General features: G+C 43.1%; 1 protein-coding gene across 23 annotated transcripts in view; it reads left to right on the plus strand.

Moving 5' to 3' along the window:
• picalma (phosphatidylinositol binding clathrin assembly protein a) overlaps window positions 1-17,638 on the plus strand; it is a 54,857-nt gene that overhangs the window by 17,696 nt on the left and 19,523 nt on the right. For all 23 annotated transcript variants that reach the window (XM_035781655.2, XM_035781653.2, XM_035781654.2 and 20 more), the window contains exons 6-9: window positions 45-138; window positions 347-458; window positions 15,151-15,257; window positions 15,352-15,393. In XM_035781655.2, coding sequence (XP_035637548.1) covers window positions 45-138; window positions 347-458; window positions 15,151-15,257; window positions 15,352-15,393 — 355 coding nt within the window. The remainder of the gene's footprint in view (window positions 1-44; window positions 139-346; window positions 459-15,150; window positions 15,258-15,351; window positions 15,394-17,638) is intronic.

Here is a 17,638-nt window from a genome sequence, read left to right on the forward strand (position 1 = left end):
TTAGGATTGGGCCCTTAATGATTGGAATATTATCTTTACCCCAGGGCGGATGGCGTTATGAGAACCATGAACACAGAAAAGTTACTAAAGACCATACCGATTATCCAAAACCAGATGGATGCGCTACTTGACTTCAACGTGAGTTTTCAATGCTTGACGTTTTGTACGTTGTTGTATTGCTATGGCCTCAACTTTTAAGCTCCTGTATTGCAAGAAACATAGTCGACGATTGAGTAATCGATATCCTTTACCTCTGTCCTGTGGATTGGGAGCTCTGGGAGTCAGACCAATGAGTGCTCGATAGGTTGACTGTCAATTCTTCTGCTTTGTACCCCTCCATCTCCAGGTCAACGCCAACGAGCTCACCAATGGAGTGATCAACGCGTCCTTCATGCTTCTGTTTAAAGATTCCATTCGACTGTTTGCGGCCTACAATGAAGGCATTATCAATCTGTTGGGTAAGTGCGTCCGCCTTCCAGCTCTCGAGTCTCTGTCCTGCCAAAACCAAGTCCTTATCGCTGTCATCATTACCATTGAGTACTGATGCATAGACACCTTTGCACCATGTCGTACTTACTTCATACTGTATCCCTGGGCTCAAATGTTGGCCACCACTCACTATCAGCCTGCTGCCATGCTATAGCCTGGCTGACTTAACGGGGGACGACGAAGGACATGTGTTATGCTACTACTCTGTTTTGCTCTCGTGTTCTAGTTGTGCTGGGTGACATTTGGTCTGTATATAGGTTTAGGGGTTGGGTGAATTCCCTTTTGAACTGAGCCATTCTATTTGATTTCTGAAATGCATAAACAAATCTAGTTTCCAATTCTTCTCATTCATATTAAATGAGTTTCCTGAAGGGACTGGGTTAAACTGAAATTGAGCTCAATGCTGGTAGAGATGTTGGTAGAGACACATTTTTTCAGTTTTGCACACAGTCTGAATTCAACGACTTTGTAACATTAGATCTGTGCATGTTCATCAGTGCATGTGTGATTTGTCTGTTTTGAAATTAAAATAATATCTAACGTTGGAAATAGAAGTTCCAGTACACTGACATTCTTGTATGCTCCACAAAGTTGGACATTATAATAGAGTTAGAGAATTGCACTTGTTTACTAGACTTGTTTAAGAACTTTATGCAGCTATGTGATATTTATGCTATAGTTCTAGTCCTTTCATATCAAGGCTATATTCTCTGCTATGAGGATGTATGCCTTTCTCACTCAGATGTGAGCCTTGGGTCTTTTGAGGGGAATGAGCAGGTCCTTGGAGGGGAGCAAATTGGAGATGCGCAAACATCAGTGAGAGGTTTACAAGCCAGTGAGACATTCATGTACCACTCTGAAGAGTTTCTATACGTCCTGCACACATCCACATTTAACTGCCAAGTTTCTAATTTGAGAGAACAGTTCTGGAATTATACTATAAAAAAATTAAACATCTCTCCCATTCATTTGTAAAGGCTGTTTAATTATTTGATACAGTGTATCCTGATTTGATAACAATGTCTGTTAGTGCCTTGGAAAGTATTCAGACCCCTTGACTTTTCCCACATTTTCTTAATTAAGTTACAGCCTTTCTCTAAAATTGATTTAAATACAAAGCCTCTGCAATCTCCACACAATACCCCATAATGACAAAGAAAAAACAGGTTTTTATACATTTTGCAAATATGTAAAGGTGTTTTTTTAAATTGAAATATTCAGACCCTTTGCTATGAGACTCTATCTTCAGCTGGATCCTGTTTCCACTGATTAATCAAGTTGAAGAAAGATCAAGGACAGAGTCCACCTGTGGTAAGTTCAAATGATTGGACATGATATGCAAAGGTCCCACAGTTGACAGTATGTCAGAGCAAAAACCAAGCCATGGGGTTGAAGGAATTGTCCATAGATCGGAGACATGATTTGGCGAACAGTACCAAAAAAATGTTGGCAGCATTGAAGGTCCCCAAGAACACAGTGGCCTCCATCATTCTTACATGGAAGAAGTTTGGAACCACCACATACTCTTTCTAAAGCTAGATGCCAGGCCAAACTGAGCAATCGGGGGAGAAGGGCCTTGGTCAGGGAGGTGACTAAGAACCTGATGGTCACTCTGACACAGCGCCAGAGTTCCTTTGGAGATTAGAGAACCTTCCAGAAGGACAACCATCTCTGCAACACTCCACCAATCCAGCCTTTATGGTAGAGGGGCCATACTGAAGCCACCCGTCAGTAAAAAGGCACATGACAGCCTGCTTGGAGTTTGCCAAAAGGCACCTAAAGACTCTCAGACCATGAGAAACAAGATTATCTGGTCTGATGAAATGCCAAGCGGCACATCTGGAGGAAAACTGGCACCATCCCTACGGCGAAGCATGGTGGTGGCAGCGTCATGCTGTGGTGATGTTTTTCAGTGGCAGGTACTGGGAGACTAGTCAGGATCGAGGCAAAGATAACCGGAGCATAGTACAGAGATCATTGATGAAAACCTACTGGGGACAAAGGGACACCTTCCAACAGAACAACGACACTAAGCACACAGCCAAGACATCGCAGGAGTGGCTTCGGGACAAGTCTCAATGTCCTTGAGTGGCCCAGCCAGAGCCCAGACTTGAACCCGATTGAACATCTCTGAGAGACCTGAAAATAGCTGTGCAGCAACGCTCCCCATCCAAACTGACGGTGCTTTAGAGGATCTGCAAAGGGGAATGGGAGAAACTCTCCAAATACAGGTGTGCCAAGCTTGTAGCGTCTTATCCAAGAAGACTCAAGGCTGTAATTGCTGCCAACAGTGCTTCAAGTACTGAGTAAAGGGTCTGAATATGTATGTAAATGTAATTCAGTTTTACATTTTTTTAAACATTTGCTGATATTTCTAAAAACCCATTTTTGCTTTGTCATTTATTTTACCTTTATTTAACTAGGCAAGTCTGTTAAGAACAAATTCTTATTTTCAATGATGGCCAAGGAACAGTGGGTTATCTACCTCTGGGGGCAGTATTGAGTAGCTTGGATGAATAAGGTGCCCAGAGTAAACTACCTGCTACTCAGGCCCAGAAGCTAGAATATGCATATAATTAGATTTGGATAGAAAACACTGACTTTTCCAAAACTGATAAAATAATGTCTGTGTATAACAGAACTCACATGGCTGGCAAAACCCTGAAGAAAATCCATCCAGGAAGTGCCATTACTTTGAAATGGCTTTTTCCAATGAAATCCTGTCCACCACTTAAAGGGATAGGACCCAGATTTTGTTCCCTGCGGCTTCCACTAGTTGTGAAAAATCTTTAGACATTGTTTCAGGCTTTTATTCTGAAAAATGAGGGAGAATGACAACATTGAGTGAGTGGACCCTGTGTTCTCAGAGCTCGTTACTGCGCACGACCGGGAGCACTTGTTTTCCTTTTATATTGACGAAGCTTTTGTCCGGTTGAAATATTATCGATTTATTTATGCTAAAAACAACTTGAGGATTGATTATAAACATCGTTTGACATGTTTCTACGAACTTTATGGATACTTTTTGGAGTTTGTCTGCCTCTTGTGACCGCATTTGAGCCATTGGCTTACTGAACAAAACGCGCCAACAAAATGGAGGTTTTTGGCTATAAATAGGGACTTTATCGAACAAAACAAACTTTTATTGTCATGGAGTGTTGTGAGTGCAACCATATGAAGATCATCAAAGGTAAGTGATTACTTTTATTGCTATTTCTGACATTCGTGACTTATCTACTTGGCTGGTAACTGTATGTAATGCTTTGTGTGCTGAGTGCTGTCCTCCGATAATTGCAAGGTTTGCTTTCTCCGTAAAGCCTTTTTGAAATCGGACACGGCTGCTGGATTAACAAGAAGGTAAGCTTTATTTTGATTTGTAACACACATTTTCAAGAATGTTAAATATTTGAATTGAGTATTATTATTTTTTCGCGCTCTGCAATTTCACTGGATGTTGGCCAGGTGGCCGCAAAAGAAACATGCTTTTACAGGAGCAGAAAACGGTGAAGCAGAGCACAAAGAATTGTGGCGAGTAATTTTATGCAAAAATTTATGGAATTACCCCCCCCTCAATCTACACACAATACCCCAGGGGGCGGTAGGTAGCCTAGTGGTTAGAGCATTGGACTAGTAACCAAAAGGTTGCAAGATCAAGTCACTGAGCTGACAATGTAAAAATTGGTTGTTCTGCCCCTTAACAAGGCAGTTAATCCACTGTTCCTTGGCTGTCATTGAAAATAAGAATTTGTTCTTAACATTAGAAGCTTATTACCTAAAAATGGATCGATTGTGGGTTCACAGCTCCAATCCAGATTTGTTGGTCATTACTGAGAGGTGGTTAAGAAAGTGTTTGGAACACTGATGTTAACCTTTCTGGTTAACATTTTTCAGCAAGACTGATCTTCCAAAGGTGGAGTGGCAATCTTTACCAAGGATCACCTTCAATGCTCGGTTGTCTCCACCAAGTCTGTCCCCAAACAATTTGATTTCTGGTTTTAAGCATTAAACTTTCAAATACCTCTTTGTTGACTGTTGCTGGGTGTTTACTGTCCTCCATCAGCACCGGCCTGCACCCTACCTGTCCTAAGCTCCCTCGCCTGGCATTAAGATCCCATTGAGATAATGAGAATTAAATACAGGTTCAGCCCCTGGTTTGACCGTGATCTTGCAGAGTTAATCCACCTCAAGAATGGTGAAAGGCTAATGGGCTCTAGTTCAGGCAAATGAGAAATAAGTGCACTCATGCTCTCCGGAAGGCCAAAGTTAGTAACTTCATGGAGCAGTTTTTTCTCTGTGGGTCTAACCCAGAGTTCTAGAAAATGGTTAAAGACCTGGGAATAAACCCTCTTCCTCACAGCTGGCCATGTCCCTTAATGTTGATGTGGTTGTTAAAGACGAGGAGCAAATGGCTGAGCTCTTTAATCACCACTTAATTAAGTCAGGATTCCTATTCAATCAATCAATCAAATGTATTTATACAGCCCTTCTTACATCAGCTGATGTCAAAGTGCTGTACAGAAACCCAGCCTAAAACCCAAACTGCAAGCAATGCAGGTGTAGAAGCACGGTGGCTAGGAAAAACTCCCTAGGAAGGCCGAAACCTAGAGGAACCAGGATCTGAGGGATGGCCAGTCCTCTCCTGGCTGTGCCAGGTGGATATTAGGTGGAGTATCTCTACCGCTCCTGCTGTCTCCAGAGAGTTGAAAACTGCAAGTCTGGGATAGGTAGCATGTCTGGTGAACAGGTCAGGGTTCCATAGCCGCAGGCAAAACAGTTGAAACTGGAGCAACAGCACGACCAGGCGGACAGCAAGGAGTCATCAGGCCAGGTTCTCAGAGACAAGAGAAAGTTGGAGGGAAAGAGAATTAGAGGGCATACTTAAATTCACACAGGACACCGGATAAGACAGGAGAAATACTCCAGATATAACCAACTGACCCTAGCCCCCCCGACACACTACTGCAGCATAATTACTGGAGGCTGAGACAGGAGGGGTCAGGAGACACTGTGGCCCCATCCGATGATACCCCTGGACAGGGCCAAACAGGAAGGATATAACCCCACCCACTTTAGCAAAGCACAGCCCCCACACCACTAGAGGGATATCTCCAACCAACAACTTACCATCCTGAGACAAGGCTGAGTATAGCCCACAAATCTACCTCATGGTGCAACCCAAGGGGGGGCGCCAACCCGGCCAGGAAGATCACGTTAGTGACTCAACCCACTCAAGTGACGCACCCCTCCTGGGGAAGGCAGAGTACCAGTAAGCCAGTGACTCAGCCCCCGTAATAGCGTTAGAGGCAGAGAATCCCAGTGGAGAGAGGGGAACTGGTCAGGCAGAGACAGCAAGGGCTTTTCTTTCTTCCTGTGCCTTTCCGTTCACCTTCCCACTCCTGGGCCAGACTACACTCAATCATAGGACCTACTGAAGAGATGAGTCTTCAGTAAAGAATTAAAGGTCAAGACCGAGTTTGCGTCTCTCGCATGGATAGGAAGACCATTCCATAAAAACAGAGCTCTATGGGAGAAAGCCCTGCCTCCAGCTGTTTGCTTAGAAATTCAAGGGACAGTGAGGCCTGAGTCTTGTGAGCGTAGTGTACATGTAGGTATGTACGGCAGGACCAAAATTGGAAAGATGGGTAGGAGCAAGCCCATGTAATGCGTTGTAGGTTAGCAGTAAAACCTTAATCAGCCCTTGCCTCAACAGGAAGCCAGTGTAGAGGCTAGCACTGGAGTAAGACGATCTTTTTTTTTCTAGCCAAGATTCTAGTAGCTGTGTTTAGCACTAACTGAAGTTTATTTAGTGCTTTATCCGGGTAGCTGGAAAGTAGAGCATTGCAGTAGTCTAATCTAGAAGTGACCAAAGCATTTGTGACCAAAGCATTTCTTTGGGGGGGGGACTAAGTTTCTGATTTTTGCAATGTTACGTAGATGGAAAAAAATCTGTCCTTGAAATGTCTTTCAAATTTGTTTTGTCAAGAGATCAGGGTCCAGAGTAACGCCGAGGTATTTCAGTTTTATTTGAGACGACTGGACAATCATCAAGAATAATTGTCAGATTCAACAGAAGATCTCTTTATTTCTTGGGACCTAGAACTAGCATCTCTGTTTTGTCTGCGTTTTTAAAAGTAGAAAATGTGCCACCATCCACTTATGTCTGAAACACAGGCTTCCCGTGAGGGCAATTTTGGGGTTTCATCGAAATGTACAGCTGTTTGTCGTTCACACAGCAGTGAAAGTTAACATTATTTTCCCGAATGACATCACCAAAAGGAAGAATATATAGTGAAAACAATAGTGGTCCTAAAATGGAGCCTTGAGGAACACTGAAATATACAGTTGATTTGTCAGAGGACAAACTATTCATTCCAATCTCTCAAAGAATGTGGTGATCGATGGTATCAAAAGCAGCACGAAGGTCTAGGAGCACGAGGACAGATGCAGGTCCTCGGTCTGACGCCATTAAGGTAATTTACCACCTTCACAAGTGCAGTCTCAGTGCTATGATGGGGTCTAAAACCAGACTGAAGCGTTTCGTATACATTGTCTCCAGCAAGGCAGTGAGTTGGTGCGCAACAGCTTTTAAAAAAGATGTTTGAGAGCAATGGGAAATTCGTTATAGGCCGACGTTGTCTATTTTCTGGGGCAAGGTTTGGCTTTTTCAAGGAGGCTTTATTACTGCCACCTTTAGTGAGTTTGGTACACATCCAGTGGATAGAGAGCCATTTTATTATGTTCAACATAGGAGGACCAAGCACAGGAAGCAGCTCTTTCAGTAGTTTAGTTGGAATAGTGTCCAGTATGCAGCTTGAAGGTTTAGAGGCCATGATTATTTTCATCATTGTGTCAAGAGATATAGTACTAAATCACTTGAGTGTCTTCCTTGATCCTAGGTCCTGGCACAACACTTTGTGCAGACTCAGGACAACTGAGCTTTGGAGGAATACGCAGATTTAAAGAGTCCGTAATTTGCTTTCTAATGATCATGATCTTTTCGTCAGAAGTTCATGAATTTATTACTGCTGAAGTGAAAGCCATCCTCACTTGGGGAATGCTGCTTTTAGTTTGCTTTGCGACAGTATCAAAAATACATTTTGGATTGTTCTTGTTTTCCTCAATTAACCCCGCAACAGCCAGTGAAAGTGCAGGGCGCCAAATTCAAAACAACTAAAACCTCAAATTAAAATTCCTCAAACATACAAGTACACTGTTCAAAAAATGAAGGGAACACTTAAACAACACAATGTAACTCCAAGTCAATCACACTTCTGTGAAATCAAACTGTCCAGCAACACTGACAATATATTTCACATGCTGTTGTGCAAATGGAATAGACAACAGGTGGAAATGATAGGCAATTAGCAAGACACCCCCAATAAAGGAGTGGTTCTGCAGGTGGGGACCACAGACCACTTCTCAATTCCTATGCTTCCTGGCTGATGTTTTGGTCACTTTTGAATGCTGGCGGTGCTTTCACTCTAGTGGTAGCATGAGACTGAGTCTACAACCCACACAAGTGGCTCAGGTAGTGCAGCTCATCCAGGATGGCACATCAATGCGAGCTGTGGCAAGAAGGTTTGCTGTGTGTCAGCGTAATGTCCAGAGCATGGAGGCGCTACCAGGAGACAGGCCAGTACATTGGGAGACGTGTAGGAGGGCAACAACCCAGCAGCAGGACCTCTGCCTTTGTGCAAGGAGGAGCAGGAGGAGCACTGCCAGAGCCCTGCAAAATGACCTCCAGCAGGCCACAAATGTGCATGTGTCTGCTCAAACGGTCAGAAACAGACTCCATGAGGGTGGTATGAGGGCCCGACGTCCACAGGTGGGGGTTGTGCTTACAGCCCAACACCGTGCAGGACGTTTGGCATTTGCCAGAGAACACCAAGATTGGCAAATTCGCCAACTGGCGCCCTGTGCTCTTCACAGATGAAAGCAGTTTCACACTGAGCACATGTGACAGACGTGACAGAGTCTGGAGACGCCGTGGAGAACGTTCTGCTGCCTGCAACATCCTCCAGCATGACTGGTTTGGCGGTGGATCAGTCATGGTGTTTGGTGGTATTTTCTTTGGGGGTCGCACAGCCCTCCATGTGCTCGCCAGAGGTAGCCTGACTGCCATTAGGTACCGAGATGAGATCCTCAGACCCCTTGTGAGACCATATGCTGGTGCGGTTGGCCCTGGGTTCCTCCTAATGCAAGACAATGCTAGACCTCAATGTGGCTGGAGTATGTCAGCAGTTCCTGCAAGAGGAAGGCATCGATGCTATGGACTGGCCCGCCCGTTCCCCAGACCTGAATCCAATTGAGCACATCTGGGACATCATGTCTCGCTCCATCCACCAATGCCACGTTGCAACACAGACTGTCCAGTAGTTGGAGCAGGCTCATCAGGAGCAGGCCCAGGCGTTGTATGGAGGTCATACAGCCTCATTTGGACTTGTTTTAAGGACATTACATCAAAGTTGGATCAGCCTGTAGTGTAGTTTTCCACTTTTAATTTTGAGTGTGACTCCAAATCCAGACCTCCATGGGTTGATAAATTTCATTTCCATTGATAATTTGTGTGATTTTGTTGTCAGCGCATTCAACTATGTAAAGTGAAAAGTATTTAAGAATATCTAATTCATTTAGATCTAGAATGTGTTATTTTAGTGTTCCCTTTATTTTTTGAGCAGTGTATATATCCAGGGGGAGAACAAGTGTTTGATACACTGATTTAGCAGGTTTTCCTACTTACAAAGCATGTAGAAGTCTAATTTCTATCATATGTACACTTCAACTGTGAGAGACAGAATCTAAAACAAAAATCCAGAATATCACTGTGTATATATACACACACAGTGGGGCAAAAAAAGTATTTAGTCAGCCACCAATTTGTGCAAGTTCTCCCACTTAAAAAGATGAGGCCTGTAATTTTCATCATAGGTACACTTCAACAATGAGACAAAATGATAAATCCAGAAAATCACATTGTAGTATTTTTGAAAATGAATTTATTTGCAAAATATGGTGGAAAATAAGTAACAAAGAGCTACTTTTGTTAGCACGTTTGGTAAAAAAAAAATCCAAAGTCATTAAGCGCGTTCCCTAGTTGCAGACGAAATGTCAAAGTTCTGTTACAGCCCATAGAAACATGCCAACCCAAGTATGGAATCAATCTTTAGGATGTTTTTAACATAACTTCATTAATGTTCCAACCAGACAATTCCTTCCTGTCTGTACAAATGAAGTGGAACGAAGCTACCTTTCACGTGAGTGCGCCAGACCGAGGCTGTGGCACTCTGCCAGACCACTCACTCAAAGAGCCCTTATGAGCCCCTCCTTTAGAGTAGACTCAACAGGTTCTAAATACTGTTGACATCTAGTGGAAGCTTTGGGAAGTGAAACATAACTAATATCAACCTGTATCTTCAATGGGGGCTGAGTTGAAAAACTATAAACCTCAGATTTCCCACTTCCTGGTTGGATTTTTCTCAAGTTTTCGCCTGCCATGAGTTCTGTTATACTCGGGCATCATTCAAACAGTTTTCTATCCAATGCTACTAATAATATGCATATATTAGCATCTGGGACAAAGTAGGAGGCAGTTCACTCTGGGCATGCTTTTCATCCAAACGTGAAAATGCTGCCCCCTATCCCAGAAAGGTTAAGTTGTAAAAATAGGATCGGGTAGCAGTGAGGGTTCTTCGATACTGCACGGTACTGACTTTCCAAGCTAGTTGGAAGACTTCCAGTTTGGTGTGGCTCCATTTCCGTTCCAATTTTCTGGACGCTTGCTTCAGAGCTCGGGTATTTTCTGTATACCAGGGAGCTAGTTTCTGATGACAAATGTTTTTAGGTGTGCGACTGCATCTAGGGTATTGCACAAGGTTAAATTGAGTTCCTCAGGTGGTTAACTGATTTTTGTACTCTGGCGTCCTTGGGTAGGCGGAGGGAGTCTGGAAGGGCATCTAGGAATCTTTGGGTTGTCCGAGAATTTATAGCATTGCTTTTGATTCTTGGTTGGGGTCGGAGTTGAGTATTTGTTGCGATTGTAAACGTAATAAAATGCTGGTCCGATAGTCCAGGATTATGAAGAAAAACATTAAGATCCACAACATTTTATTCCACGGGACAAAACTAGGTCCAGAGTATGACTGTGGCAGTGCATAGGTCCGGAGACATGTTGGACAAAATCCACTGAGTCGACGATGGCTCCGAAAGCCCTTTGGAGTGGGTATGTGGACTTTTCCATGTGAATATTAAAGTCACCAAAGATTAGAATATCTGCTATGACTACAAGGTCCGATAGGAACTTGGTGAAGAACGCTATTTATGGCCCAGGGGGCCTGTAAAACAGTAGCTATAAAAAGTGATTGAGTAGGCTGCTTAGATTTCATGACGAGAAGCTCAAAATACCATTTTTTTTTGTCAATTTAAATTAGCTATTGTAAATGTTAGCAACACCTCCGCCTTTGTAGGATGTGCGGGGATATAGTCACGAGTAACCAGGAGGTGAGGCCTATAACACTAAATTCATCAGGCTTAAGCCATGTTTCAGTCAGGCTAATCACATCAAGATTATGATCTGTGATTAGTTCATTGACTAACTATAACTGCCTTGCAAGTGAGGGATCAAACATTAAATAGCCTTATTTTGAGATGTGAGGTATCACAATCTCTTTTAATAATGACAGGAATGGAGGGTCATTATTCCATTGAGATTGCTAAGGCAAACACCGCCATGTTTTGCTCAACCTAGATCGAGGCACAGACACTGTCTCATTGGGAATAGCTGAGCTGACTACACTGACTGGCAGCCAGCCTGCCAGCTTAGTGGAGTCTATCTCATTGTGGAGTTAGGGGAGTTAGAGCCCTGTATGTTCGTAGATAAGATGAGGGCACCCCCTCCAACTACGATGGAGTCCGTCACTCCTCAGCAGGCTAAGCTTTGTCCTGTTTGTGGGTAAGTCCCAGAAAGAGGGCCAATTATCTACAAATTATATATTTGTGGAGGGGCAGAACCGTTTTCAACCAGCGATTTGAGTTGACTCTGCTGTAGAGCTCATCACTACCCCTAACTGGGAGGGGGCCAGAGACAATTACTCGACGCCGACACATCTTTCTTGCTGATTTACACGCTGAAGCTATGTTACGCTTTGAACTCTGACTGTTTCAGCCTAACATCGTTGAATGAAAAAAGTCAGCAGGGGGAACATGTATATAGAACAATTAAGTAAAAACCGTGAAGTTGGCAGGTAGCAAAGTAAGGTTAGCAACAAACCGCACAGCAGCACGTCTACAAGTTGTGACCGGAAATTGACTCAGCCATGCCTCCTTGCCCATCCAACATTTCCTCATCTCCCACCCCTTCTAATATGACTTTCCCCGATGCTTCTCACACTTTTTTTCCCCCCCTGCCCCGCTACAAAGTTTCTCCCTGCAGGAAGTTACTGAGTCCTGAAGTGCTAAAGGAGCTCCTGCTACTTGACCCCCAAAAACCATCTGGGTCAGATGGTTTAGACCCTTTCTTCTTTAAGGTTGATGCTCCTGTCATTGCCACGCATATCTGACCTTTTTAACCTACTTCTCCTTTCTGGGGAGGTTCCCATTTCTTGGAAGGCAGCCACGGTTCATTCTTTTGTTTAAATGGGGAGATCAATCTGATCGTAACTTATCATCTTAGGGCTGCAATCCCGTTACCGGGATCGATATGACAACAGCCAGTGAAAGTGCAAAGCGCCAAATTCGAACAAATCTCATAATTAAAATTCCTCAAACATACAAGTATCTTATACCATTTTAAAGGTAATCTTTTTGTTAATACCACCAGTGTCCGATTTCAAATAGGCTTTACAGCGTAAGCACCACAAACGATTAAGTCACCTCCAAGTCACAGATAAATTCAGCTATTTTTCCAGCCAAAGAGGAGTCACAAAGCACAAATGGAGATAAAATGAATCACTAACCTTTGATCATCATCTGATGACACTCCTAGGACTTCATGTTACACAATACATATATGTTTTGTTCGATGAAGTGCACATTTATATAAAACAATATCGGTATACATTGGCGCGTTACGTTCCAAAAACATCCAGTGATATTGCAGAGAGCCACGTCATTTTACAAAAATACTCATTATAAATGTTGAAAAAAATACAATTGTTAGACATGGAAATATAGATACATTTCTCCTTAATGCAACCGCTGTGCCAGATTTTTTTTTAACTTTATGGAAAAAGCAAACCATGCAATAATCTGAGTACAGCTTTCAGACAAAGCAGCCAAAAAGATATCAGCCTTATTGGGTAGTCAACATTATTCATAAATGGCATTATAAATATTCCCTTTGCTCTTCATCAGAATGCACTCGGGAATGCCAGTTCCACATGAAATGTTTGGACATAAATGGACATTATCGAACTAAATCAAAGAGCTACTTTTGTTAGCACGTTTGGTAAAAAAATCCAAAGTCATGAAGTGCGTTCCCTAGTTGCAGACATGTCAAAGTTCCGTTCCTGTCCGTAGAAACATGTCAAAAGCTGTATGGAATCAATCTTTAGGATGTTTAACATTAACCGTCAATGTTCCAACCAGAGAATTCCATTGTCTTCAGAAGTGTGATGGAACAGAGCTCCCTTGCGTGAACGTGCGTGGTCAGAGCATGCTCAGCTCATGGCAGACCTTACTCATTCCCTTCTCATTCGGTCCAATATCCCACTGTGTATTCAATGGGGGCTGGGTTGAAAATCGACCAACCTCAGATTTCCCATTTCCTGTTTGGATTTCTTCTTAGGTTTTTGCCTGCCATATGAATTCTGTTATACTCAGACATCATTCAAACAGTTTAGAAACTTGAGTGTTTTCTATCCAATACTACTAATATGCATATATTAGCAACTGGGACTGAGGAGCAGGCAGTTTACTCTGGGCACCTGTCATCCAAGCTACTCAATACTGCCCCTGCAGCCATAAGTTATAGGCCTATTTCTATTTTGCCCTGTATCAAGTGTTGGAAAAACGTGTCCAATAATCAACGAACTGGCTTTCTTGATGTCTATAGTATTCTCTCATATGCAATCTGGTTTCCGCTCAGATTATGGATGTGTCACTGCATCCTTAAAGGTCCTCAATGATGTCACCATTGCCCTTGATTCTAAGCAATGTTGTGCTGCTATTTTTGACTTTGCCATAGCTTTTGATACGGTAGACCATTCCATTCTTATGGTGTTTCTGAGGGGTCTTTGGCCTGGTTTGCAACTACTTCTTTAAAAGAGTGCAGTGTATAAAGTCAGAATCTGCTGCCACTGCCTGTCACCAAGGGAGTACCCCAAGGCTCGATCCTAGGCCCCACGCTCCTCTCAATTTACATTAACATAATTTCTCAGGCAGTAGGAAGTTCTCATCCATTTATATGCAGATTATCCAGTCTTACACTCAGCTGGCACCTCCCTGGATGTTGTTAAACACTCTACAACAAAGCTTTCTTAGTGTCCCACAAGCTTTCTCTACCCTTAACCTTGTTCTGAACACCTCCAAAACAAATGTCATGTGGTTAGGTAAGAAGAATGCCCCTCTCCCAACAGATGTGATTACTACCTCTGAGGGTTTAGAGCTTGAGTTAAGTCACCTCATACAAGTACTTGGGAGTATGGCTAGACAATACACTGTCAGTCTCTCGGCACATATCAACGCTGCAGGTTAAAGTTAAATCTAGACTTGGTTTCCTCTATCGTAATCACTCCTCTTTCACCCCAGCTGCCAAACTAACCCTGATTCAGATGATCATCCAACACATGCTAGATTACGGAGACATAAATTATAGATCGTCAGGTAAGGGTGCTCTCGAGCGGCTAGATGTTCTTTACCATTCGGCCATCAGATTTGCCACCAATGCTCCTTATAGGACACATCACTGCACTCCATACTCCTCTGTAAACTGGTCATCTCTGTATGCCCATCACCAGACACACACTGGTTGATTCTTATTTACAAAACCCTCTTAGGCCTCACTCCCCTCTCTGATATATCTACTGCAGCCCTCATCCTCCACATACAACACCCGTTCTGCCAGTCACATTCTGTTAAAGGTCCCCAAAGCGCGCACATCCTTGGGTCGCTCGTCTTTTCAGTTCGCTGCAGTTAGCGACTGGAATGAGCTGCAACAAACCCTCAAACCGGACAGATTTATCTCAATCTTTTCATTCAAAGACTCAATCATGGACACTCACTGACAGTTGTGGCTGCTTTGTGTGATGTACTGTTGTCTCTACCTTGCCTTTTTTTGCCCTTTGTGCTGTTGTCTGTGCCTAATGTTTGTACCATGTTTTGTGATGCTTCATGCTGTGGTGTTGTCTTAGGTCTCGATGTTGTGTTGTCTCTTGTCGTGATGTGTGTTTAGTCCTTTTTGTTATTTATTTAAACATTTTAATCCCGTTACCTGTCCCTGCATGAGGTCTTTTTCCTTTTGGTAGGTCGTTATTGTAAATAAGAATTTGTTCTTAACTGACTTGCCGAGTGAAATAAAATGTATGTATAAAAATAAGGCTGTAACAAAATGTGAAGTCAAATGGTCTGAATACTTTCTGAAGGCACTATAATACCAGCGTTTTATCACTGCTATTTTGCATTAGTTCCAGTTCTCCCTTATAATTTCCCTATCTATTCATTTCACAGAGAAGTACTTTGACATGAAGAAAACTCAATGCAAGGAGGGCCTTGACATCTACAAGAAATTCCTTACTCGAATGACAAGAATCTCTGAATTCCTCAAAGTAGCAGAGGTAAGATCCCACCTTTTGGAAACCTCTGTGTGATCGGACTCCTACATTCACTTTTATCTCCGTCATCTTGACCCACCGCTCTTCTTCTTTTCAGCAAGTAGGGATTGATCGGGGGGACATTCCAGACCTCTCCCAGGTAAGATGTTAAAAGTGAGGTAAAAGCAAACTGCTGCCAGCATCCTCAGATCAACTAAACACATCACACCAATACTCCACAATCAATAATCGCTCCCTGTGCAATCCCGTATTGACTACAAGACATTCCTACTCGCCTAGAAATTCCTCCACAACCTGGCACCCACTGAACTCGCTGACCTTCTCCCTATGCCCCCCTCCCTCCGCTCTGCTGTTTTCCTTTTCACCCCCACATTCCAGTTCTTCATCATGGGTGCCAGGGCCCTCAGCTGCTTGGCACCCAGGCTCTGGAAAGCACTCTCCCCACACATATGACATGCAGACAGTCATCTCATTCAAAACACACCTCTTAGAGAACCTGTTTGATCTGGTCCTTTGATTTTTGTATTTCACTTTTAATGTATGTTTTATGTAGGCTTACTTTAACTGTCCTTTAGTGTCTTGAAGGGCTTTCCCCAAATAAAATGTATTTGTCACTTTCCTCTATCTGCCTGAAAGTGCACTGAGACGGAGCCCTGCTGGACCCCTTAGCTTGACCTTACTTTCAACCCCACCTCAGTGTGCTGACTGCTCTCACCACTCTCACCACCCTGCCACCTGCTGCAGTTTCAGACCTTCCAAATTGCTCCAGGGCTCTGTACCTATGCACAGCTCTAGCTATAACATATTGCTTGCTGGGCCCACACTGCATGTAGGCCCGTCATAGAGGAAATGCCAGACTTGGTCCCTGTCCGAATACTTTCAAAATGCTTCCGTCCTCCCTTCAGATTATCACAGATCTCATTTGGTTGGATTGGTGAAAGCAATAGCAATGGGTTGATATCCTTTCTCTCATCTATCCAATCACTTCTAGACCTGTGATCAAAGCAGGGAGAAAGGAAGGGTGCACTTTATTTGCATTCAAACCGGGCCTCACTCGCTCTCTCCTAACCTTGCACTGCATACAGCACATAAAGGTGTTAACATCTGCCTTTGTCAAGGGCTATATCGAGTTGGCTAGAGCCGAGATGAAAGAACTAGGAGGAAAATAATACACCTACTTTGCATATATTGGAAATTATAGACACTGTATGCTACTATACCATTTACATGTCACCTTTCAAAAAGGGACACATTTTGAATGGGGTTAGCTTCAGGTAACTTCCAAAATAAAGGAAACTCCACCATATAGTGTCTTAATAGGGCGTTACAAGTTGGCAGAACAGTGTCAATGCGATGTAGATTCTTCAAGTGTCTGGAACTCTATTGGAGGAATGTGGTGCCATTCTTCCTCAATACATTCTATAAGTTGGTGTTTTGTTTATGGTGGTGGAAAACATTGTCTCAGGAGCCTCTATAGAATCTCCCTTAAGTGTTAAATTGGGTTGCAAATCTGGGCCCAGTTTTTCAAAAATGAATTATCTGGATTTTGTCGACAGGATTAAATGTAATTAATAGTCCACTCTATTTATTCTATTGCTATGCATTTAATCCTATCCGATAGGTGAAATTCAGATCGGGTGACTTCGACACATACACACAGCAAATATTTGACTGTCCTTGTGGGAAGCTGAAATGTATTTACACTCCTATTTTCCATAAACCTTGAGCCTAAAATAGCCTTTGTTCTTGGGGACTGGGGAACGGGTCCTTGATTTTACTATCCTTGTGGGGACTTGTTGATTTCTGGTAACCATGAGGACAGTAATCCAAGACCCCACACCTCCTTGGTTCTACACACAATATGCCATAATGAAAGCAGAACCAGGTTAAGACATTTTTGAAAATGTATTAAATAAACAACCTTATTTGCGTAGTAAATACCTTTTGCTATGAGACTTAAATTCAGCTCAGGTGCATCCTGTTTCCATTGATCATCCTTGCTGTTTCTTCAACTTGATTGGAGTCCACCTGTGGTAAATTCAATTGATTGGACATGATTTGTATAGCCCGGTGTGTGCCTTTCCAAGGTCCCACAGTTGACAGTACATGTCAGAGCAAAAACCAACCCATGAGGTCAAAGCAACTGTTCGTAGAGCCCAGAGACAGGATTGTGTCGAGGCACAGATCTGGGGAAGGGTACCAAAACATTTCTGCAGCGTTAAAGGTCCCAAAAAACACATTGGCCTCCATAATTCTTAAATGGAAGAAGTTTTGAACCACCAAGACTCTTCCTAGAGCTGGCTGCCCAGACAAACGGCAATCTGGGGAGGCCTTGGTCTGGGATGTGACCAAGAATCCGATCACTCTGACACAGCTCTAGAGTT

The sequence above is a fragment of the Oncorhynchus keta genome, chromosome 12 (genome assembly GCF_023373465.1).
Source record: "Oncorhynchus keta strain PuntledgeMale-10-30-2019 chromosome 12, Oket_V2, whole genome shotgun sequence".
Lineage (NCBI taxonomy): Eukaryota > Metazoa > Chordata > Actinopteri > Salmoniformes > Salmonidae > Oncorhynchus > Oncorhynchus keta.